The 26,423-nt window shown below is 45.6% G+C and overlaps 1 protein-coding gene across 1 annotated transcript in view; it reads right to left on the reverse strand.

Annotated features, from left to right (window-relative positions):
- Positions 1–26,423, reverse strand: part of ROR1 (receptor tyrosine kinase like orphan receptor 1) — a 308,416-nt gene that overhangs the window by 20,859 nt on the left and 261,134 nt on the right. Inside the window, exons 5-7 of the mRNA XM_051999512.1 lie at positions 8,296–8,423; positions 6,921–7,238; positions 3,571–3,816 (exon numbers count right to left, since the gene is read on the reverse strand). Coding sequence (XP_051855472.1) covers positions 3,571–3,816; positions 6,921–7,238; positions 8,296–8,423 — 692 coding nt within the window. The remainder of the gene's footprint in view (positions 1–3,570; positions 3,817–6,920; positions 7,239–8,295; positions 8,424–26,423) is intronic.

A 26,423-nucleotide genomic window follows, 5' to 3' on the forward strand; every position in this document is an offset into this window, starting at 1 on the left:
TGCACCCAGCCTGCTCCCCTCAGGTGCTCTGCCTGGGAACAGGAGGCGTTCTCAGCTAGATAAGGTCTGTTTTTCATTTCTATTTTTAATCAAATGGACATTTATTAAGTACCTACTGTGTGTCAGGAAATGAGTTGGGGACTGGGGACCCAGAGAATTTACAGTATGGGGGGGGGATCTGCCTTCAGTTTCTGAGAAGATGGTGCTGGTCCAGGAAGCCGTTCTGGCCTCCGGTCTGTCCCCAGTGCCTGGCACAAGGTGGGTGTCCAACAGATGCTTGTTCACTAACTGACGGTGGTCAGAGTCGGGAGACCTGGATCCTGTTCTGACTCAGCCATGAATTTTCTGGGTAATCCTAGGAAGGTTTTCCCTCTCTTTAAGTGAGGGGGTGAACTGGATGATCTGAGGGTCCCTCTGATGCTAGGGCTCTCTATGAAGAAGTCTGTAAAATAATCTTTCCTTCCTCCCTCCCTCTCTTCCTTCCCTCTCTCCTTCTTTCTTTACTTCCTTCCTTCCTTTTTTCCCTTCTTTCCTTCCTTCCTTCCTTTTTCCCCCTTCATCCCTTCCTTCCTCTCTTTTTCTTCTTTCCTCCTTTCTTTTCTTTTTTCTCTCTTAATTTCTTTACTTTCTTCTTTCTTTTGTCCTTTTCTTAATTTCTTCTTTCCTTTCTCATCTCTTTCTTTCTTTTCTATTTTATTTCACTTTCCGTTCCAAATCCTCTCCTTCCCCTCAGATTGAGAAAACAAGAAATCTATGTACCCGTAGAGTCTTGCCAAACAAATTTCAGCATTAGCCATGTTCAAAAAAGAAAAAGGCAAAAGACAAGAGAAAAATAAGCTTCCGGCCCTGCTGGGAGTCCCTCCGCTCTCTGGGTGAGCCTGCGTTTGGTGGTCACACATTTCATCACAGAATGGTGGGGGGCCATCCAGTGGGTCAGAACTCGGGGGCTCTCATCACACCCTTGCTCTCGCCCTATTGTCCAGCTCTGCCTTCCTCGTGGTGCGTCAGCTCATCCGTGCAAGTTTCTTTCCAGGAATGAGCAGGATCCTGGGGCTCCCAGAACTAATCCTTGGAGCGCCTTTGATGGAATTCTCGGCCCCATGAGCCTGAAATCTGGCCCGAAGGCAGAGAGCTGGACATAATGACCTCTCGGGGTCCCCTCTCAGCCCTCTGACTCCAGGGATCGGTGCAAAGGCTTTACAAGGCCATTTAAGGGAAAGTCAATATTCTTTAAGTTTAATTTATAGGCCCCACTAAAAAGCAATTGCCATTGAAGGCCTGGAGAGCTCAATGGCAGCAGCGGGCAGCTCCCAGGCACATGGAGCCTGCTCCTCCTCAGTGGCACTAAAAATGAATTAAGAGCCAACCTGTCCCCTCATCACTTTGTTAGAGCCCGCTGGGGGCGGGGAGAGAAGGCTTTTGGTTCCTTAGCGTTTCCTTTTATCTTGACTTTGGGATTGTAGGCTGCCTGCTTCTTCTGTCTCTGATCTTGCCTTGCATTCACACTCTCCATCTGGGTGAGCCTCATTAAGACAATTTATCTCTTAAAGTTGCAATTTCCTCATCTGCAAAATGGGGATAATCCCTGATATTCCACCACAGAGGGTTCTTGGGAAAAAGGCAGTCGATCCGGAGGGTCAGAGAGGGAATAAATGCTACATTTGACACCAGACGGCCCGAGCTCAGATTCTCAACCTCGCCGCTGGTCAGCTGTGGGTCTCTGGGGGAGCCAGAGAATCTCTGAAATCTCCAGTTGTCTCTCTGTAAAGAGAAGATGTTGGACCGACTGAGCTCTAGGGTGTTGTGGAGTGAGACTTGAGTCGGGAGTCCCGGGACTGAGAATCCTCTCCTTGGCTATGACGAGCTCTCGGCTTGACGACGGACCTGTGCGGGGCTCCCCCTGCTCCTGTTTTCCAAGGAGACCAAAGACCAGAAGATCCCCAAACGAGGTGGCTTTCAGCTCGAATCTCGGCCCCCCCGTGGCGCTGAACGTGCCGTTTCCACAGCTAAGCACATTTCCCCATCGTCTTCCCCAAGCCGTGTCACACATGAATTAATCGGTATTTACTAAAAGCGCCAATTTATGCACATCCATTTTTGGAAGTTTCCATTTGGGGAGCAGGCCGCAGGGGACACGAGTGCCTGATGGCACATCTGTATTTTATTCTTCCCCAGGCCCGGCATTAAGTGCGAATGCATATTAAGTAATATGTAAATCTCGGAGTTGGGGAGAGGGGAGAACCTGTATCTGCACATGCTCACTCTCCAGAACGGCAGAGGAGGGGGAGAGCTGGGCCCTTGGAGGAACGGAGACCAGCCCGTTCAGGAAAAGAATCCGTATTCCAGCCTCCCCAGAGGGTGCTCATCCGTCCCAGCCGGAGGAACAGCCCGTTCCGAGCGGGCCAGCTCCCACCGTTAGGAAGGCTGTCCCGACCTTGAGCCGCAATGGGCTTCTTGCAGCTTTGGTTCTGTCCCTGGGGCCCAACAGAATCAGTCTGATGCAGCTTCCCCTTGACAGCCGTTCAGTACTTGAAGCCAGATGTCACATCCCTCCCGGATCTTCTCTTCAGCAGTCATCGCTCGGAATTCCTTCCATGGATTCTCTGGGGACCCTTCCCTATTCTGATCGCGCTCTTCTGTCCAGAGTAAGCGGTGGCCCCCAGACGGACACTCCCCCCAGTGTGGTCTGAGCAGGAAGGACAACAGCCAGACTGGGGAGGCGGTGTCTCTCAGGGAAGTCCCTGTGCTTCCGGGGCTGGAGGGCTCCATCCATTCTTCTCAGACTGACCTTTTCATAGCTAGCTCCAAGCCGGCCAGCGTGACATCCCATCTCGCATCTGTGCCTTAGCTGGGCAAATCTCGGCATCCGGCACGGCCTCCCTCTCCCTTGTCTCTCAGAGCCCCTCAATCTATCACCTCCTACAGGAAGCCTCTCCTGATCCCTGAGGCCGTGAGCACCCCTAAACTGTTCTTTATGGGACTTTCCATTTCCTCTTCATCCAACCCTTCTGCCTGCAGGAGAATGGAACCTCCTCAAGAACAGGGTTGAGTTTAGTTGGGGTTTTACCTTTGGAGGGTGGGGACTGTTTCATTTTTGTCTCTGAAACCCCGGGGGCTTGGCGTGTGCCGGTCACTCACTGGATGGCCCCTTCCAGTTCCAGACCTAGCATCCTCTGGTTTTAGAAGTGAAGATGTATTATGTCCCCTATTCCCGGCAGAGAGACGGGCTGACCAGGCTTTCCTATGTCCCAGACCCTCTTGGGCAGCTGTTTGGTCAAGGCAATGGACACACCCCCTTCTCAGAACCTATTTTCAGATACATCAAATGAAAATACATGGATCGCAACAGAAACCAGCTGTGTAGAAAGTCATCAAAATGTATCAAACCAGAGCACACAGAGTCAGGCCAGATTTTGAAGCCCCAGGGATCCCTGCCAGGTTCCCAGCCAGATCTCTGGGGCCATCAGGTCCCCGTTACCTGGGCCTCTGGACGACACGGTGCCTTTGGGAGAAGTTTCTGGTTTGAAAACACACTCTTCCTAAGGGTTGAGAGAGCAGGCTTTTACTCACCACAGGCTGGGATGTCACACAGGTCCGCCTTGAAGTTTTCGTCCAAGGTGAAGCACCACGGGGCCTCCTTCTGGTTCCCGGGATTGCGGCAGTACGAGTGTCCCCCGTTCAGCTCGGGGTATCTGACCGCCGTGAACGTGTGCGTGTGGGGATACTGGGAGTTCCACGGCTGACACTGTCGGCCGGATTTCGTCACGCTGACCGTGCCTCGGTAATCTGCTCCCGTGCTGTTGTAACACTTGTGATCTAGAAGAGAGAAAAGAGCAAAAAATATAAAAAAGAGAAATTGGGACAGCAGGGTGGTGCAGCGGACCGAGCATTGGACTCAGGAGAACCTGAGTTCAAATCCAGCTCCCCAAAATTACAAGCTGCATGACATTGGGCAAGTCACTTATGCCCAATTGTCTCATCAAAAACAAAACAAAACAAAAAAAGAACCTGTCCTTAAAATATAAAAAGCAAAGAGTTCATATTGGAGGTGGAAAACGTAGCTGAGAGAACCAACTGAAAGAAAGACCATTTGAAAGACCCAGAGATTTTGGGCTGAAAGAACCTCTGAGCCATTTAAGTCAATCCCCTAACTTTTCAAATGGGGAAACTGAGGCACAGATTTGCCCTGGGTCACATAGCCAATAACTGTCAGAAGTGAGAGAGAATCCGAAAAGCTGACTTCTGGCTATTACAGAAGAGTAGAAACAATTGGGATTTGGAGTAAGAAGAGCTGTGTTCAAATTCAGCTTCAGACCCTTACTAACAAAATGACTCTGAGCAAGTAATTTACTTTCTCTGAGCCTCAGTTTCCTCATCAGTAAAATGAGGACATCGGTCCCTTCCAGAACCTTATCTATGATCCTAAGAACTTCCTGGCTGAGTCTTTCCTGCTGGATGGAAGCCCTGACTCTGGTCCTGTGGAACACCACCTTTCTGGAAGGACTTAAAGATAATGAGTCAGGAAAGCAAACAGCCCTCCCTTGAGTGTTTCAAATACGTAGAATCAGCAGGGTGGAACCGGGCACATGTGGCTCGTGTCATTCAAAATGGTTCCGTTCAGTTTTGGAGTGATCTTTAGCCACCTGCTTGCAGTAGGCTTTCCGTAAATGTCCATGAAAGAAAGAACACAAAAACAAATCAAAGAATGAATACAAGAACAAATAAATGAATACAAGAATGAATGAAAACCAAAAAAAAAAAAAAAGAATGAATTTCTACCTAGTAGTTTTGGCCATGTTCATGACGCCCAGCAAAAGCATCTATGACTCATTTGCAGCAAACTGGATTTTATAGGAACAGAGGATTTAGAGCTGGAAGAGACCTTAAGGATGATCTAATCTCACCTGCTCATTATACAGATTGGAAAACCGAGGCACTTGATAGAGAAGTGTCTCATGCCAGCAGGTACAGAAGAGCTGGGATTCGAATTCATGCCCTTTGACTTGAGTTCCATGGCTTATTCTATTTGACCTCAGTGGTTCCTCAGAGTCAGGGAAGCTCAGTATGGAAGGGAGCACAGAGACTGTGTAGATCACTCTGCTCACTGCATAGCTAGAAACATGGCAGCCAAAAGACTGAAGTGGTCTGCTCATGATCACACAGGGTCATGGCTGGTGGCTGAACAAAGACCAGAATCTCCTGACCCCAGAGCACTGCATTGTCTCCTCAAGAAAGATGGCCCCAAGTCTATGTACCCATGACCACAATCCTTCTAGAAGGTCTAAATGAGTTCCAAAGGCCTCAAAGGTACTTGAATTTAAGTGCTTACAAGACTTGTGAGTAGTGCCCTGAGCACCATTTAGTCAGAAAAATTATCTATGTCACTGGGGTCAAATCATTAAACTTCTGTGAGCCTCAGTTTCCTCATCTGTAAAGTGGGAATAATAATAGCTTCTAGCTTATGTTGTTGTGAGGACCACATGTTATGATGTACTTCAAACCCTAAAAAACTGTGTAAACATCTGCTGTTATCATTAGGAGACTCAGTATGGTTTAGGGAATGACCATCCGTCTTTGAAGTCAGAAAGAGTTGAAATCAAGTCAATATTCTAGTCAACTCTCTAAAACTCTAAGTGGTCTCTCTAAAACTCCCCAAATAGATCAAAGAAAAAGAACTTGTTCATGCAAGAATATTTACGGGCCCTCTTTTTGAGGTGGCAAAGACCTGGAAATTAAGGAGACACCCAGCTACTTGGGAAGGGCAGAATAAGTCGTGGGTGATGGTGATGGAATACTGTGGATCAGAACTGCTGAGCAGGAAGTTTCGGTAAAACCTGGGAAGATTTATACAAACTGATGCAAAGTGAAGTGAGCAGAACCGGGAGAATATCGTACACAGTAAAAGAGATAATGATGATCCACCGGGAAAGACTTCGCCTGAATCAAGACAATGATTCGAGATCATTCTTAAGGATTCATGATGAAAAAGTACTACTGACCTGCAGAGAAAGAACTAATGAACTCTGAGGGTGGATAAAAGTGCACTTTTTCCACTTTATTTATTTTTCTTGGATTTTGTGTGTGTGTATGTTTTCTTTTGCAACATGTCTAATATGGAAATATGTTTTGTATGACTTCATATATGTAATTAGTGTCCTACTGCTTGCCTTCAAAAGGAATAAGGAAGAGATAGGAGGGAGGAGAAGAACTTGAAAACAAAAATTTTTCTTCAAAAAATGTTTTTAAAATATTTAAATGTCACTGAGAATTATTTAATAAAATTAATAAAAATTTATCAGTTTTTAAAATGACCATAAATGGTTAAAAAGGTGTCATCTTACATCTGGAAAAGAAGAAGGGAATAATTAGGTACCTACCATGCGCAAAGAACTGTGCTAAACACTTTATAAATAGGATATCCTTTAATCTCATTGATAGAAAATGTTCCCTTACTTGAGTCCTTTATGCTAATGACATTAGAAGCCGGGTCCCTTTCCTCTGCCTTCTATTTTTAGATTAATAGTTAAATCACCATTGACCCATTTTTCTGGGTCAAAGACTAATTTTTACTCCCTTCCTATCAAACCCTGACACTTGGTTTGGTCCTAAACTAGGAAAAAAGGCAGATGGACTCCACTTACCTTATTTGTCTTAAGTAGCATAATTATTAGACATGCCCTTTCTTTCTTATTCTTCATTCCTTTTTTGGTGGGTCTCTTCTAGGGTGGAAGTGTAGTGACCCTTCACAGCCTGATTTTGCTGCTGATTGACCCAGATAACTCTGATCCACCTTATTTCCAATCTGGGTCTAAAGCTTTGGCTGCTTGGGGGCCCAAAGGCTTGCCGTAAGGGTACCAGGGTCCGCTAAGCTCAGCTTTCCCAGTAGCAGGGAGGTACAGGGGTGCACCATGTTCACTTACTTTTATTGATGGGGTCAGCCATGGGGATCCCAATCCGGATACAGTTGGCAGCTTCCGGGCTCTCCGGCTGGGGAAGGTCTTCACAGTTGGGCAACTTGAGCCTCATGAGGATCATGGGATTCGATCTGGCGAAAATGTACTCGGTCTGACAGAGGACATTCTCCAAGATTTCACATTCATCCCGACACAGATCTCGCGGCTTGGGGACCGAGGAGGTCTCATCACAGTAGGGGAAAGCGTAGTGACAAAGGGACGGGATGGCGAACTGGGAGCACTTATCAGATAGGTGACTCGATGTGCCAATCATGGTGAAGGCGGCTGAAAAGCAAGCAACGAAGCCGTCAGCAAACACGGAGGAAGTCCCTACTGTGTGCACTTTGTGCACTGAGGGACCCTAGAAGAACTCCCTGCCTACAAGAGATGGGTGAGATTGTGCGGCTTTTATTGTGCCTGCAAATAAGAGTAGTGAGCATTTATATAGTGCCTCCCATGTGCCAGGTACTGTGCCAAGCACTTTAAAATATTGTCACATTGGATCCTTGCAGCAAGGTGGCCATAGAGTTACCAAAGGCTTAACTTGAACCCGGACCTTCTGACTCCAATCCCAGGGGGGAGTTTCCCCCATTGTTCCATGTTGCCTTTTTAATGAAGTTGTGTCTAAACACCAATTGGGAGGGATCGCATGCATTTAGAAAAAAAAAAAAAGACAATACAAAGAACAAAAGATGTCTAAGCACTTGGGGGCTGTGAGCTACAGGGAAAATGAGCTGTATCTGCAGCGGGAGGATCTGAGTTTGAATCCCAGCTTTACTTCTGTCACTTCAGGTACTTCCCTTCCCTGGCCTCAGTTTCCCCATTTGTAAAATGGAAAGTGTGGACTAGATGAACTCTAAAGTCCCTTTTGGTCCTAAATCTGTGATCCAAGATCTCACACATCTTTATTTTAAGTCTTAAAAAATGATTTGGGTCAGATTGAGGAAAAACAGCGTGAGATCTATAGATTCCATTTCATAATCAACAAACGTGATGAAGATCATATACTGAGAACAGGAGGAGAGCCCAAAGGTCATCTAGCCCAAAGCTTCTAATTTTACCGAGGGGAAATCGGAGTCCTCCAGAGTGCCCAAGTCATCCCAACAAGAGGTAAGTGTCCCAGATGGGAGTCTGGCCCAGGGCTCTCTGCCTTGCTGCCCAAGGAGGGTCACTTTGGAGTGTTCTCCCGCTTCCTTTTCCCCTCCAAACGAGCTGCTGCAGTCTCCCCTCAGGACCCCCACCATGCCATGGTCTTTGCTCTCTCCTCAGAGCCCACCACTGCACTTTGTCCACAGCAAATGTCTGATGGCGAGTGACTGCGGCCGGCTGAGGAAGGACCTACCTGTGATCTGATTTTCTATTTCCCCTTGCATGTGCAAAGACTCCATGTAGACGGTGCGGTTGCCAATGAATCTGGCACAGGCGATCCCTCGGTACGGCTGGCAGAACCCGTCTTCTTCATATTCATCCCTGAAACCAAATTACAGTCGTCAGAGGGACCCTCCACGGGGAGAGATTTCCATCCCCACTGTGTCCTAAGTGGTCACCAGGGGGCACCATCATGTATTTTTTGTCTCACAGTCTCCAAGTTGGACATCTGAACAACCCCGAAGTTCCCCAAAGCATTTATTAGTGGCAGAGTAGAATCTCAATGTCCGGAAGAAACCCAGAAGTGGCCTTAGGCAGCCTGGACTGAGCAGCAATACGTAGGATAATAAGGTCCGTGGGGGGCGACCACCAATTGGGGCGAACCCACCATTTCTCTCTTTTGGACTGTACTAATTGTTATTAATTACAGCTAATATAACCATTATAACTATGCAACTAATACAGTTCCATGACTTAGTCCTCATGTCCAGACTAAACGTGCCCCTTGACCACTGGGTGAAGACTTTTCCAATACCGGGAGACAATTATGACACAGCACCTAATGCTAGCCTTGGAGTTGAGAAGAAATTTAGCCTCTAATACTTACTAGTTATGTGACTCTGGCCAAGTCACTTGACTTCTGCCTGTCTCAGTTTCCCCAACTGTTAAATGTTAACAAAAGCACTTTACCTTTGTAAAGATCAGATGAGATATAGTGGGAAAGGGCTTAGTTCAGTGTCTTGCACATTGACCCCTACTTCCAGTCTTCTCCAAATAAAACATGGCCAGTTCTTTATACCAATCCTTACATGACATAGATTCCAGACCCCAAACCGTTCTGGGTTGCCCTCCCCTGAACATTCTCTGGCTTATCACTATCTTTCTGCAGGTCTGGTGATCAGAACTGAATGCCATCTTCCTGATGAGATCTGACAATAGTAGAAATAACACATCATCCTCTGTTCCTGTAACAGGACCCTCCCTCTGCAGCCCAAGATGGCACTAGCATTTTTGGTGGCTCCATTTTACTATTGACTCATATTGAGCTTGCATCCACAAAAGCCCCCAGATCCTTTTCAGAAGAGCTGTTGAATATTCATACCTCTTCCAACTTCCTTTGAGGAATTGACTATTTGGACCCAAGTATAAACCTTTACATTTATCTCTACAGAATTTCATCTTATTAGACTGAGACCAATTTCGTCTATACCTTCTTGAGTCCTGATTCAACCATTCAGTGTGGTGTCTATCATTTCATTATCTGCACAGTTGATCAGCATCCCGTCCATACCTTTACCCAAACTAATGATGCAAATGTGAAACGGGACTGAGCCAAGTACCCATAAGTCCCTGAAGTGCTCTACTGAAGATCTCCTGATCTGTGTGTGTTGAACCAATAATAACTATTCTTGTGATCTGGCCATCTAACCAATACTGAATCAATCTCATTGTTTTATCTACTCCTCTTAATTCCATCTTCTTCACTGATTCTTTACTGCAAAAAACCAAAGTCCACTCTGTCCCCATCTTTTCCCTATTACTGAGGTCAATTCAAAAGCCATTTTCCTTTGCAGCAACAGGGTAAGGATCTGTCTTTGTTCCATTGTCAGTTATCATTGTGCCATCCACCCAAGCAGATCCTGGTTTCTTCTTCCATCCCATATTTCTCTCACTGGTGCTCATAGAAATCCTTTTTTACAGTGAAACATTCTTTCCTGTTTTTTATGTGATGGGTCAAGCAGCCTACACCCCCTAAAAGACCTCCCAGAGAACTAAGCCAGGCAGATCGTAGGAGGAAACTCTCAGTTCTACAGCTGCTGGGGGGCAAATGTGCACCATCATCACCATTAACACGGCCCCACGGGTATCGAAAGTGGCTTGGGTTAGGAGGCACAACCTAGCCAGGTGGTCTGGCTTTCAGTGCTTTGCACCATGATCACTGAACTGCTGGTAATATTTTTCTCAAATCCTGAAGATTGAAACGTGCAACTAAAGCCAGAGTGTGAGATGGGAACAGAAATACAATTCAAAAATAAAGTGTATCATCCATCCATCCATTCATTCATTCATCCCATCCAGGACTGAGGTTCTGCAGCACTTCTACCCCGTACCACCCCCCTGCCACTCTACCTCTCGTTAAAGGAACAATAATCAAACCGATATTGCCGTCATCGATGAAAACTGCAGGACAACCTGTAGCTCCATGGCTTCACTAAGAGCTTCCTTCCTTCTCCCCCAAGTGAGATGCCCATTTTGTATGGGGAGGAGCCTCTAACTTTTACGTGCTCCCTAAGTGCTCCTCAGAATGACTTTCAATAGTCAAGCAACAAATATTTACGTAGCAGCCACCAGTGGGCAATAGATTCTTCTGGCTAGACTTACAAGGATTTTTCCCAATAGAATATAAACCCTTTGAGGACAGGGACTCTAATTTCTGCCTTTGTAAGTCCACAGCAGCTAAAGATGAATGAAGGGTTATTAAATTGGATTGAGAGAAAAATAAATCCCAGGCCCTGACCTCAAGGAATTATAATTTAGTAATACCATTCATTGCACTCACATAATGTTTGCAGAACACTTTACACAATCTCACTGGAGCTTCAAAACAACTCTGGGACATGGGAACCCCAGATTTTATTAGCCCCATTTTCAAATATGGAAACAGATTTAAAGAAAGTTAGTGACTTCCCAAAATGGTCGTCACTCTTCTAGTAAGAGGAGAAGGTGGATTTGAACTCGGGTCTTTGTGATTCCACGTCTAGCCCTCTATCTATTAGGGGACATAATTCAATTCCACAAACATTTGTTCACTGCCTATTACCCACAAGGCACTGTGGCCATAAGAATAAAGACAAGGAACAGTCCTTAAACCAAAGAACATGTAGACTAAGTACAGGTTGATGGGTGGGGAGGAAGCAGGGGAGGAGACTTATTCAGAGATAATTGTCAAATGAGGGAAAGTGAAGTCAATGAAAAGGGAAGAATAAGTCACAGGGCTGAACAGGGACAGGATCACTTTTATCTAAGTGGGAGGACGAGAGGGCATTCAGGTAATTAATAGTAGATATTAGATAAATCTAATTGTCATCACTTTATTCTCCTTGATGAAAATGAAAATTTAGTGTCCTCCCTACTCCCTATTTATATGAGTCACATGGTACCAGAAGAGACTTTTTTTGTGTTGTGGACCCCAGCAGCCATCTGGGTGAGCCTCTTGACAGAGGATTGTGGTAAAATGCACAACACTCAGAATTACAAAGGAAATCCATCGTACAGAAGCATAATTACCAAGATTCGTGGACACTATGTTCCCGATCCCAAGCCAAGGAACCCTGGGCTAAAATAGTGCTCGTTCAGAGGGCACTGGCTCTCCTCACTGCTACTCTACTGTCAATGATGAAGTAATGAGACATTGTGGAATTGTGGAGAACATGCTGGGCTGGAGACAGGAGACAGGTTCAAATCCTCCCCATGACACTTCTTGACTGTGGAACAAATGGCAGAGGATGGAAGTCCTCTTTTTTTTTTTAAATAACTTTTTATTGATAGAAGGCATGCCAGGGTAATTTTTTTTTACAGCATTATCCCTTGCATTTACTTCTGTTCCGATTTTTCCCCTCCCTCCCTTCACTCCCTCCCCTAGATGGCAAGCAGTCCTTTACATGTTGAATAGATTACAGTATATCCTAGATACAATATATGTTTGCAGAACTGAACAGTTCTCTTGTTGCACAGGTAGAATTGAATTCAGAAGGTAGAAATAACCCGGGAAGAAAAACAAAAATGCAAGCAGTTTATATTCATTTCCCAGTGTTCTTTCTTTGGGTGTAGCTGCTTCTGTCCATCTTTGATCTGAATTAACTCTCTTTATTGAGGATGGAAGTTCTCTAGCTCACCTGGGAAATGGGCTAACGGTAGAAATGCTGATAAATACCAAACACAGAAGTTATAAGAAGGGCTGTGCAAGCCCCAGGGAGTTATTATTACAATAACAAATTTCTATTATCTCTCTTTTATTTATTGGAACAAAAAGTCTTGGGCTGAGAATCAGGAGACCCAATTTCTTTGTTTGAGTCTATCAGCACATTTGAACTCCAGCAAATCATTTCATCTTTCTGAGTTCATTGAGTCAAAGCCCTTCATTTTTCAGATGAGGAAACAGAAGCCCAAATTAGATTATTTTATTTTTAAAATTTTATTATTTTTTATTTTGTTCTATTATTTTTTGTTTTTGTTTTTTTAATTCACTTTAATATTCTTTGTCCATGATTTCATTGCTGAAAGCTCTCCCTCCACAGATTCACATCCAATCTGTTTGTAACTTGTAAGTAGTAGAGAGTTGCCTGGGCCATCGGGAGGTTATGAGCTTCCAGGGTCACACAGCCAGCAGGTACCAGAGACAAGCCTTGACTCCTGGACTTGCTGACTTCAGGGCCAGTTCTCTACCCATTATGGCACACTGCTTCTCCATTTGGTTATTTTGACTGTTTGAACTGTCCATTAATTTCTTCCTACCTCTTTTAAAGACTCCTGCTATCACTTCCTACTGGAATGGGTTTTCCTGCCCCCAGCCTCAAGCTTCTCTAATTAACTCTTGATGAAGATGCCAAATTGCTCTTTCTAAAATGCAGATTCGAGATCGGACCATGTCACTTCATTGCTCAAGAAGCTTCAATAGCTCTCCATCGCATCTGGGAAAAACTACAAACTTCCCTTTCTGACATCTGAAGCCTTCCAGGGTCTGACTCTGATCTATCTTTCTAGGCTTATCACACATTACCAACCTTCATGGGCATTATATTTCAATCCAAATAGCCTGCTTGTGATTTCCTGTAGGAGACATTCTATCTCCTGCTTCCACACCTTTTCACAAGCTGTCTCTCCTGTCTAGAAATCTCCCCTCCTGACCTCCAGCTCCCAGAATCCCTTAGTTTCCTTCAATCACAAATCAATGCTACCTCCATTCCAGATCTTTCTTAGTCCCTCAGCTTTACCCTCTCCCCCCAATTTCTTTGTATGTATTTTCTTTATTTTCTTTTTTTATTTTATCCTATTATTCTTTATTTTATTTCTTTCTAAATTCAATTTAATTTTCTATGTATTTTCTATGTATTGATCTGTGGATGTGATGATTCCCTATAGTAGAATGTAAATTTTTTTTGAATGTAAATTTCTTGAGGGCAATGACAATTCATAAGATAACAGACCCAGAGCTGGAAGTGACCTCAGAAACTCCCGGGTCCAACTCTGCCTTTTACCAAGAAATTGAAGGTAGTTTCAATGATGGGCCCGAGGTCTCTCACAGGGAGTCAATGTCAGAAGCATATTCTGAGCCCAGGCCCTCTGAAGACGGAGCCAGCATCCTTTCCACTGTTCCACTGGCTGTCGCCTCTGCCCCGGCACATCTGTCTCGGGATCCCCATTGCTAACCACACCTTGGAGTACATAGCAATTCTTTAATACAAGTTATAAAAATATTCATTCAACAAACACACTTGTATTGAGTATCTCTAGAGTATGAGACAATGTGATGTAGTGAGTAAGTAGCTTGTCTTAGGGCCATTAAAATCTGGGTTCAAATCCTCCCTCTGACATGTACTGTCTGTGGGATCTTGAACAAGTCACCTGACTTCTAAGTGTGCTGGATAGTGCTCCCCTCTCCTCCTTCTTCCCTTCTTCCTGCCCTCCCTCCTTCTCTGTCTCTCTCCCCCTTCTTTCTCCCCTCCCCTCTCCTTTCTTCCCTCTCTCTCTGTCTCCTCTCCTCTCCCTCTCCATCTCTTTCTCCCCCTCCCACCCCCCCCCCGTCCCCTCTCTACATCCATATTGCAGAGAAAACGTTGATCTGTATTGTTAAAAGGACTTTCCCCTTTGGGGAGTTCTTTAGGCCAAACGGGTCCCTGTCTCCTGTGACCAGGCCTTGGAAGCGCCACGTGGGAAAGCAAAGGGCCAGTCGAGGCAAAGCCACAAGGCCCAGATATTAAAAGAAACGAGTTTTCAGTTGGCTCCCAGCTCCTGTTCAATAAACTAGACACTGTGAAAGGAAGGGTGTGGGGAGGCCTGCGGGGCTTAGTCCAGAAAACACTTTGTACCCACAAAGCTCTTAAAAACTTAACCTTTGAGTACACACACATATCCATAGATCATGTGCCCTGACATAAAGACACTGAGATCTTAATGTCCCCCAAATCCGGCAAGCACTCCCTGTGTTTACTTTCATAAATCCTACTGTTAATGCTGAAGTCTTCTTGGCTTTCCTTCTTCTTGGACTATAAAATTAACCCAACTTTTATAGGGTAACTAATACCCACACTCTACAGGGACGACTGAGGCTCTCACACGTCCTCTGTTCCATAACCTGAAACACAAACATGGCCGGCCACCAGGGGAAGCTGACCCCCGAGGGTGGCCAACGGTGCCCCCGATCCCAGAACATCAGGCTCCTCCTTGGTTTGACAGCATCGGCGTCTCAGAAAAATACCTTTTTTGCTCTATTTAAACTCTAGAGACCTCAGTTTATGCTTTTTCAGGAAGACAGAGCCCAAATGGTTAAATCTTGGCCCTCCGGAGAGGCGTGTGTTTCTAAGCACAGGCTTAAGCCATCCCGCTAAGGGTCTTTCCAGTCCCAAAGTCCCAAAGAAGTCTCTGTCCTGACAAAGAGCCAGCCTCCCACTCCCCATAAGCCGATCCTAATGCCCCAGCCGTCCTGCCTTCCTTTTCTGTGCATAGAAAACATTAATGACATGAATGTTATATAGATTATGTTTTATATATACACACATATAGAGATACACGAATGTGTTTATATGTGTATATATAAATACACAAAGACATATATGAGCAAATCATACATATATTTTGACCTAGTTTTACAACCACTAGGCCTGCACCTCAAAGAATCAGAGAAATAGAAAAAAGGTGTCTAAGTACAAAAATAATACTAATGGCTCTTTTCTGGCTGGCCCCAAAATGGGAAATGAAAGGGCTGTCCTGTGGAGGAATGGCCAAACCACATGCGGTATGGATACAACGGAATATTCTTCTAACACTAGGAAAGGAAGAAATGGACAACTTCAGATGAAACTGGGAAAAGCTCAGTGAAATGTAGGACAAAGGGAGCGGAATGAGAAAACAACGTATACAATGATAATAACAACGTTACAGAGGGAAACAATTTGAAACACTAGAACTCCGCTGAACACCAAGATAAAGGCTAAGTCTCAAAGAGCGAAGAGGAAACCCAATAATTATCACCTGACTAAGAGGTGATGGACTTAAATACAGAACGAGCCATATTTTTAGATGCAGCCGAATGGGGGATTCGTTTTATTGGACAATGCACTTATATATTGGGGGATTTTGTGTTTGAATTTGCTCAGTGGGGGAAGAAGTTCGAGTGGGAGAGCAGAATAACTTTTTAAAACGAGTTAAGAGAAAAAAAATGCTTTTTTCCCAAATCCCGAAGTCTCCGGTCCAGCTAATATTTCATCCTCTTTCTCTCTGCCCTTGGTCTCGTCCAGAGAAGAACGGACCTTCTTCCAGTATGAATCACTCTGATGATCTGCCCCAGCTCGGAAACCCTTTTCTCAAGGACACCCTTCCTCCCTCTTCGCTGTCGCCAACTGCACATTTGGCAAGATATAAAACATAAATAGAGGGGATGACAAAAGTGCCAGGGCCGGGCCGGCAGATATACATCAGCTGGTGCCTGGAGGAAAACAAAAGTGTATTCAGAAAGCGGGAGGCCAGCCGAGGCTGGAGAGCCATCCATCACCGGCGACGGCACCAGCACGTGCCATCAGCGATCCCATCCCGTCCAAACTCAAGGGTGCTTTGTGACGGGAGGCCTTGTTTTGCATCAAGATTACTCAGTCACTGGCATTCTTGGCTCTCCTCGCTCTGCCAAGATCTCTAGACCGGAGGGGGGGCAGTGAGGGGAAGAAACAAATTTAGATGTAGGCTCTGTGGCTGAAGGAAGTCGGTGGCCCCTGGGAGGCCATTTTAGGGCTGTAGTCAGATCAGAGGACTGCAGAGATTTAGAGCTGGAAGAAACTTTGTTGAGAGAGAACTGGTCACAGTTTCCCTCCCTTTAGAGATGGGGAAACTGATTTGACTTGTTATAAAATTATTAAGTCTTAGGGCTAGGATTTGAACTTAGGACCACTGGTCCAACGCCAGTACCTTCTCTACTGTATTGTCTTCTAAGAGAATCACGTGAGCGAGCGGATCCCGGGACAAGGTGTGTCTACACAAAAAGAGAATGTAATTCTGGGCCCCTGAGTGGCCGTCCTGGGTGAGTACCACTAGAGAGACAATGGACTCTGGGAATGGACATCGGAGGGTAGAGAAAATAATCATAACTTTAGAGATAGAAGGAAGCAAGCGCAGATGCCATCTGGCCCAATCTTCCCATTTTACAGATGAACAAATGGTACTCCATAGGGCGGTGACTTATCCAGTCTCACCGAGTTTAAATACCGGAGCTAGAAAGCAAATCCACATGATTGGAATACACATACACGACTCCATGGCCCCATTATGATACAAGGCTAATATCATGACAGCACCTTGATTGCTCATCTGTGAAATGGGAATGAGAGGCTTACTTAGGCAACCCTCTTAAGGACTTACTATCAGCAAGGAGCCTTGTAGATCTCAGAAAGCTTTAGGGTATAAAGAAAAAATAGGAAGTGGGGCCCTGCCTTTGAGCTTACAGTCCAGGATATTCTAGGATCACAGATTTAGAACTTGGGACAGTCTAGTCCACTAAATGATAAGTGAAACTGAGATTGAGAAAAAGTAGGTGACCTGTTAGGTTCATACAGCTAGTAAGTATCTGATCCAAGATTTAACTCAGGTCTTTCTGGCTCTAGTCCCCAGCTTCTCAAACTGTGGGTCCCAACCCCATATGGGAGCTCATACTTGAATGTGGGAGTCACAAAATTATAATTTATTATCAATAAATGTTTGATTTATATACCTATATACTCATACTTATACCTTTTTATACACCTTTGTGTATATATATATATACTTATATACTTATTTTACACACCTATATACAAATAGCTACACCTATTTTATATACCTATATATATATATATTTTATACACCTATATACATAAACATATATTTATTTATATATTTTATATATCTATATATATGTACAGCTATGTCTATTTTTATACACTTAAACACCTGAGGTCATGTAAACATTTCTCAGGCGAAAAGGGGCCGTGAGTGGAAAAAGTCTCCAAAGCCCTGCCATTGTGCTACCTAGCCACCTCCATATTATTGCAGATTGTAGATTCTAACTTCCTAAAGCAGCAGAGCCATTAAATGTCAATCCTAGAGCCTGGAATGAGGCTCCCAACTTCGGTATCCTTTTCGTCCAGAACCTGTGAGGCAGGCGGGCAGAGCAGGTACGATATTTGCAACAGAGCTCTTTTATTTTAATAAAGAACAGGAAACAGCTTCTCATCTTTTCCCACCCTCACGGGTGGATAGCCACCAGTAGGGAAATGGCCGAACAAATTATGGCATACGGATGAATGGATCCTACTGCACTATCAGACATATGGCAGATTTAGAGAAATATGGAAGACCTGTGTGAACTGATGTTGAAGGAAAGAGCAGAAGGCAGAGGATGATTCACAAAATGGTGCTGAAAGGGACAGGAAAACAGGTAGGAAAGACGTCAAAACCCTCCTACCTGCAGTGCCCAGTCCCACCTTCAAAGGCCTGCTGATGATGTATCCCTGTCACCTTTTTGGACAGGTGACAGATGAGGGTTTTCAGACATAACTTGATTCGAGCTTGATTCGCTCGACAATAATTGTTAAAAGAGAAAGTTTCTGTTATTGGCGGGGAGCAATGAGTTAGGGACGAATGATAGAGATGTTTGGGTTCTTTTAAACATCAATAAAACATTTTTAGAAATCAGGAGCAGGAAAAGCCTGAAATTCCAGCCATAGGACAGGATTCTTAACCTGGGGTCTGGGAACTTGGACAGGGAAAAGAAATTCCATCCTTATTTTCATCCTCTTCTAGCTGAAATTTAGCATTTCCCTCAGTTATGAATTTTAAGAAACACGTTATTTTGAGTGCTGAGGGGGTCCAGGACACAAAAGACTAAGAACTTCTGCCATGGAAGAGGATGTGAGAAGAACTGGGGAAATCAAGGTAAGGGAGGTGATTTAAAGGAGATATGAGTTCGGATCAAAGTATCTGAAGAGTCGGCATGTGAAAATGGGAAACACCATAATTGTAAAAATACCATTTTAGGCTTGAAGCCAGGACTCTGAGAAGCCTGGGAGGGTTCCCTTCCTCCACCCTATACCATCTCCAGAAATGTCATCATTACAGATTTCCTTTTTTGGCAAAATGGGACAGACAGTATTTTAAATCGTCTGTTATTAAGTTTGTACTATAGATTTAAAGCCGGAAAAGATCTTAAAGATCTTCTAGTCCAACCCACTCCTTTAACAAACAAGGAAACTGAGGCTGTGGTTTTAAGTGACTTGGCTGGGGTCACAGAGTCAATCAGCAGAAGAGCCAGAATCCAAACCCAAGTTCTTTGACTCCAAACCTGTTTGCCGATGGTGTGCTGTTTCCATTGCATCAGAAACAGAGCCAAAGATGAGACAGCTTGACAGTAGAAAATTGTATATATACTCTCTCTCTGTATGTGTGTATATATATGTATATACATACACACCCATATCCACTTTATATACATATATGTACATATAGATATGTTATTTTATATGAACAACCTTTATATCTATAGAAATACATAAATAAATTATTTTATATCTCTAGAGATGCTCATATACAATTATTTATTGATGTAAGTCTTTCTCAGAATGTATGTCACCTGTTAATGATGCTGATGTATCCACCTGAATGAACATGTACTGTGATTAGAGAAAACTATTACATTGATTTGTATTTTTTAAAATTATCTCATTGTTTACTCTTTTTTGCTGCCCCCCTTTCCTTTCCTTTTTCAAAATCAATCCCAATTCAATTTAAGCCCTGTGCCCTCTCCCCCCCGCCAGCCCCCCTGGCAGCTGGCCACTCCAACAAACAGATGAATAATGAGCTGTCATACTTTCCAGGCCAGCACAAAATAGCTGCCTGTGTCGGGCCGGCTGAGAACGGGCCGAGGGATCGGCCGCGCCTCATGGCAGTATTTTGGAAATACAGGGCTTGCGTTTCACTCTGGGAAGGCATGGAAATTCTCCAGGCTAACATCTCACAAGGGCAATTTCAGGGAAAATGATGCGTGCGATATATTTTTATTTCTGTTTAAACACACACTTGAAATTACAGGGCAGCACTCATCTCGGGTTTGCAAAAATGCTGAAGATTTCTAATAAAAACAAAGGATGGTGTTGTCGCCATTGATTTTGTGAGGTTCCTGGGACTGGAGGCTGGGGATTGGGGTAGTGCGTTTAAGAAATGCCTCTCTTGTTCTGGAGCTGCCTGAGATTGCCAGGGCTAATAGGCAATGAGCTGGCTATTTGGTGTTGTTAGCTAAGGGGCAACGAGCTGGTTATTTGGCGGCACTGGCTAAGGGGCAATGAGCTGGCTATTTAGTGGCGTTGGCTAATGGGCAATGAGCTGGATATCTGGCGGCCTTGGGTAACGGGCAATGAGCTGGCTATCTGGTGGTCTTGGGTAACGGGCAATGAGCTGGCTATCTGGTGGCTTAGCTAACGAGCAATGAGCTGGCTATCTGGTGGCCTTGGGTAAAGGGCAATGAGCTGACTATTTGGTGTTGTTAGCTAAGGGGCAATGAGCTGGCTATCTGGTGGCATTGGCTGATGGGCAATGAGCTGGCTATCTGGTAGCATTGGCTAATGGGCAATGAGCTGGCTATTTGGTAGCATTGGCTAATGGGCAATGAGCTGGCTATTTGGTGTTGTTAGCTAAGGGGCAATGAGCTGGCTATCTGGTGGCCTTGGCTAACGTGCAATGAGCTGGCTATCTGGTGGTCTTGGGTAACGGGCAATGAGCTGGCTATCTGGTGGCCTTGGGTAACGGGCAATGAGCTGGCTATCTGGTGGCCTTGGGTAATGGGCAATGAGCTGGCTATCTGGTGGCCTTGGCTAATGGGCAATGAGCTGGCTATCTGGTGGCCTTGGGTAATGGGCAATGAGCTGGCTATCTGGTGGCCTTGGCTAATGGGCAATGAGCTGGCTATTTGGTGATGCCGGCCAATGGACAAACACGCGGTGAGTATCTGCTACGCGCCAGGTATTGTCTGGGGCACAGAGGCCACAGAGCAGCTTGCAGTCTAGCTGGGAGAGACAACAGGGATGCGGAGAATTGTAGCCCATGTGACGATGGGTGGGTGGATGGGAAGGAAAGGCCCCGTATGGAAGGGGGTCCTTGAGCTGGGCCCTGAAGGAAAATAGGAATTGCAGAGAGCAGAGATGAGGAAGGAGGAGCCCTCCTGACCCAAGAGGTCAAAAACAGTGAGGGGGAGGAGGGACTTCAATAATTAGTGTGTCTGGCCCGCCGCGTGGGGGGTCGAAAGTAATGTGTCTCAAAGCTGGCCAGGTGAGTTGAAGCCACATGTGAAGAGTTTAAACAAAGCCTCTAATGGAGGAGACCGTGACCGGGCTCTTGGACCTAAGATGCTCCACACTAATTATGGCTTCCGACATCTGGCCCAAACTCCCCAGGCTTCCTTGTCTTAACTAAGATGCTCCATTTAATGTTCTAGATAACCGAGGCTAGAATCTACCAGTAAACTTCCCCCTTTACCAATCAACGATCTTTGAGCCTCATAAGAATGGCTCCTGCAGGTACAAGGGCAGGTACTATGATCCAGCTGTTAATGGGGGCAGTCTGGCATAAGAGGTAGAGCCCCGGACTTGGGCTAAGAAGAGAAAGATTCAGATTTCCCCCCAGTCGATCATTAGGCCCTGAGCAAGTCACATAAACTGCAGGACTGGGTCCAGATGCTGGGGGCCTATGATTGAAACCTGATATTTATACTTGTATGAGCTTTTCAGATCTCATCTTTTGGGCCCCTATTAGATTTTTCATTTGATGGCCTAGAAAAGCACTGAGATGATTTCAGCTCTAGATCCAGAGTAGCGAGAAGCTCAGTTTCTTCATATGTCAAATGGGAATAATAACAGTATTCACCGCACAGATCAAATAAGAGGAAAATTTGCAAAAAATAAATGTGAGCTTTTATTAAAGAGAAAAATTGCTGCTTTTGAGCATCATCTTTCATAGCCTTTGGCAAGAATTTGGCAATTAGGTCTAATGAATAATAATAGCTTATTTGTGTGTGCATGTAGACATATGTGTATATAGACAGACATGTGTATACGTCTATAGATTTAGATATTGCTTTAAGGTTTATCCATATTATCTCATTTAATCCTCAGAACAACCTGGGAAGTAGGTGCTATTATTATCCCCATTTCACAGAGGAGGCGGAGAAAAGTCAACATCTTGCCTAAGGTCATCCGGCTAATAAGTATGAGAACTTTGAACTTGGGTCTCATTGACTCAAGGTCCAGGTCTCTACCCATTGCGCGACCTCATGTCTATCATCACAGGATCACCAATTCAGAGCGGGAAGGGACCTTAGAGGCTACCCACTCCATTTCCTAGTTTTACAGATAAGGAAACTGAGTCACAGGGCAGTGGCGGGATGGAGTTTGGGATATCCAGGGCAGTCTTTTGTTTTCATCTTTATGTTAATTAAAAGCTCTTCTTAATTGTAGGATCCAACAATGAAAGAGACCTTAGAAATTAGTTAGCCGGATCCTTCATTTGCAGATGACGAAACGAAGGCAACTTGTTCATGTTCACTTTGGCGTCCCTGCAAAGAGCTGGACTTGAACCCGGTGACAGTGGACCCGGAGCCCGGTCTCACACCAGTGAGCCACACGACCGACCTCTCATCTCCTCGGCTTTGTTCCCTTTTTTCTTTGGTCCATGAGGCCTGAGAGATGCTTCAGGTCTCCTTTAAAAGCCGCCCCCCCCAACTGCTATCAGGGTGACCCTGTTAAATGGGGCTCTACATCCTGAAGCCCGGCTTACAGATGCCTCCGGGAATTGCTTTTTAAGTGTCAGTCGATATCACGAGCCATCGAATGGGCGAGCTGCAATGACGAATGATCTCGAAGCGGGACGGCTGCGCTCAGGGAAACGGGGATCGAACTTAGGGGGCTTCTGTAGAAAAAGCCCGACCTGAGGGGAGGGGGTCTGTGCAATGGCCGGGGATATAACGTGCCGGCGAGAAGTACGAGGTGGTGTCTGAGTCAGCGCCGAGGGAGTGATGGACCGACTCAGAAGCTTAAAAGGGAGAAACCAAATGGGGTCTTCAAGGGCCGTGGACAGAGTGCTCCAGCGGTGCTGAAAATGGAGCGGGGGGAGACAAAGGACTGAAGGAAGAAGAGCTTATCCAGACATGGGAGTAAACAGAGCTGGGACTGAGACTGCAACGGCCGCCAAGAAATAGAACTGGGGGAGGACCTGAAGGTGGGGGGTCTATGGGTTGAGTTGGTTAGGAAGATAGCCCCGAAATATGAGCACAGATGCTTCTATTGAGATACTACAATTCTCTGTCTCTGTCTCTCTGTCTGTTCCTCTTCCACTCTCTCTCCTTCTATCTATCTCTGTCTTTCTGTCTCCTTCTGTCTCTCTTTGTGTCCATCTTTGTCTCTGTCTCTTTCTGTCTCTGTCTCTCTGTCTGTTCCTCTTCCACTCTCTCTCCTATCTCTTTCTGTCTCCTGTCTCTCTTTGTGTCCATCTTTGTCTTTGTCTCTCTCTTTCTCTGTCTCTTTCTGTCTCTCTCTGTCTGCCTCTCTCTCTTTCTCTATTTCTCTGTCTCTTTCTCAGTCTGGGTGTCGATCTCTCTGTCTCTGTGTGTTTCTCTCTCTTTCTCTGTCTCTCTGTCTCTTTCTCGGTCTGGGTCTCGATCTCTCTGTCTCTGTGTGTCTCTCTCTCACCTCTGACACCATCCTGACACCTATACAATCTATAACTGTATTATTGCAAGCAAGTATCATACACCTGACCAAACAGCCCTAACCCGGCTTTGTATCATTTCCTGATCCTGAGCGAGTCGTTTCATCTCCTGTGTCCTCGGAAGCCCCCAAAGTGGCAGATCAGCTGCTGACCTTCATTGCTAAGGGGAATTTCCTCACTGGGAGTTCCCTTTCCCTTTGAAAGTGTGGACCGTGTGGGGAAAAGGGGAAGGGGCAGCTAAGATATTTGTACCAAACCAGCCTCCAAGATTATTCTGAGGATCAAAACCAGGCAGGTAGACGACGAGGGGGATGAAACGGCAGACTCGGAATAAGGAAGACAAGTTCAGATCCTTCCTCAGACGTACACCGAGTCTCACAATCCTGAGCTAGTCACGTCACCGTTTCAGTCTCTCATTGCAGTTTCCCATTCGTAACACGCAGACAATAAGAGCACCTGACGGGGATGTCAGAGAACTCGGCACACATGTGCACACAGTCACACACACACACACACACACACACACACACACACACACACACACACACACACACACACACACACACACACACACACACACACTCACACACTGTTGTGAGACTCAAAGGAAAGCATTTCTGCAAAGCAGGACAGACCTTCAAACGCCACTCGGATGCTGGAGTGATGAAGATGATCAAAGAAGAGCCTGTATATTAACTGCTCTAAATATTAAAATTCTCTCTGACCTTCGGGATCATCCTCCCCATAATCCTCAGTGCGCTCTCGCTCGCTCCAAATAAGGGCCCTGTCCCGGGCAGAGACTCGGAATCATTCCAAAACCAGTGGTTGGGTCTAAGGGAAGAAGATGGGCCGGAATGACAAAGCCACTGTGTCTCTCGCAGCCTCCACCCCACCGTGTTCTGCTCTGCCTTTGCCGAGATCTGGACCCTTCAGGCCCCCTCTCTTTGCTCTCCCAGTTCTATCTGCTTTTGCTCTGGGAAGGGCAATGACTGCCCCATTGCTCCCTCCCTCACACCTTCCTCCCCAAACCTTTGAGCTAGAACGTGTCAGAACGAGTCCCAGAACTCGAGTCTCCCAGGCTGGCCGGCTACTCTCCATTCTAATGCTTCTGCTCAGTGAATGCTTGTATTTCTGTGGCACAAAAAAGTTTGGAAAGTGCTTTACAAATCTCATTTGATCCTCACAAGCCTTCTGGGGAGTTGTTGCCATTATTACTCCCACTTTACAGATGAGAAAACTGAGGAATGGAAAAGTTTGGAGTATCTGAGGTCACATTTGAATTCAGGTTTCCATGACTTCACGCCCCAGTATTCTCCCTTTGGTGTCACTTCGAGGTCCAGAAAGTAAATAAAACCGACTGGAACCTCCTTGAGGGCAGCAGGGATTGTTTTACTCCTTGGCAGGAGTGTTTGTTAATTGACTGACACCGATCACCAAATTTCCAAAGGGGAGCCTTATTGGCAAGGATTCACATTTCTGACACACAAATAGAAACAAGCAAACAAAACAAAACTGAACTAAAGAATAAAAAACAAAGCAAAAAGCAAAACAAAACAACCTGAAAAAAATAATAAGCAGGCCAATAAAGCCCCAGGATTCATTAGCTTCCATTTGGAGAACTAAAGCCAATTCAGATGAAGCAGGGGAGGAAGAGAGACCCAATCTTCAGTTCTTTTAACTAATCTTCATGGAAAAATGGGCTCAAGAGCCTTCCTTTCCTCCTGCCTGCATGGCGCGCACACTCACTTACACACATCCCCCTCCTCCCACACACACACACACTCCCCTCACACCTCCCTAGACCTGAAAAGAGACTCTTCCCCCAAAGACACTCCCACCGAAGGCCAGCCTTCCATTTGGGGCTGGCGCAAGCCGCCTCACTGCCGAGACACCTCCGCCGTAACGTTGTAACCACGACCCAACGCCCCCGACTTTTTATTTTCCGAACCTATTAGCTCCCGGCTTTGTAGTCATTTCCAGTTGGAATGTTTTAATGCTGAAAAAAGGCAGGTTCACGGAGAAACATAAACATCCCCGGTGAGAGGTGACACATGTTTTCTCCTGTTAGAAGCAAAGCTCTCCCGCGGATACAAGAGATTTGGGCCCGGCATAAAACACATCTCTTCGGCTATGATTCTCTTGGTGGGCTCGGGGTCAGGTGATCGCTGGGAGCTTTCTTTTGTCACCGGGAGAAAGTTTCACGGGGCATCCGTCTCCTTCTCCAAGTCCGGGAGGCCCGAAGGGACCTCTGCCGAAAACACCCGGAAAAACGTTTAGCGTTCACACGTTTGATTTCAATATTGACAAATTTTTCCATTAGAGGTCGGTTCAAGTCTCCACTTTATTCCTTTCACATGCTTTCCAGGAAAAATAGCTCTCCGGCCCCTTTAGGAGCAGCTCCTAGTAACTCAATACAAATTTTGCAAGCAGGGGATCCACGGAACACGCTTGTCTAACTGGGCTCCCGCTCTGGGGCGCCGGGCAGCTGTAGCTGGTTAGAAAATAGCCCTGGAAATAGTACTTGGATCTCTCTTGGCAGGTCTCTTACATCGTTATTCAATACGAACTGCAAATCATATGCTCATAGTTATGAAAACGTCAGGAAACTCCTAGCGCCCGTGTTCTGTTTGACAAAGCTGTTTCCAGGCCCTGTTGGTCCAGAGTTTGGGATGTCAGAGAACTCGGCACTCATGTGCACACAGTCACACACTCACACAAACACACAGTCACACACACACTCACACATAGTCACACACACACTCACACACTCACATACACACATACACATATACATACACGGTTATACACACACACACACTCACACAGTCACACACACTCTCCCACACACACACAGTCACACACTCACACACACACATACACTCACACACACATACATACGGTCACATACACACACACACACACACACACACACATACACACACACACAGGTTTGAAGCATTAGGAGTTCCTTCCTCCATGATGAGCTAAACCCTGAGGAGACAGAGATCTGTCTCCCCTCGTCTCCATTGGGCGTTAGTGTGTGTGTGTGGGGGGCTCCCACGAATGTCTTCACGGCGGCAAACATTGACTGTGTAGCTCACCAGT

This window comes from Antechinus flavipes, chromosome 4 (assembly GCF_016432865.1).
Source record: "Antechinus flavipes isolate AdamAnt ecotype Samford, QLD, Australia chromosome 4, AdamAnt_v2, whole genome shotgun sequence".
NCBI lineage: Eukaryota > Metazoa > Chordata > Mammalia > Dasyuromorphia > Dasyuridae > Antechinus > Antechinus flavipes.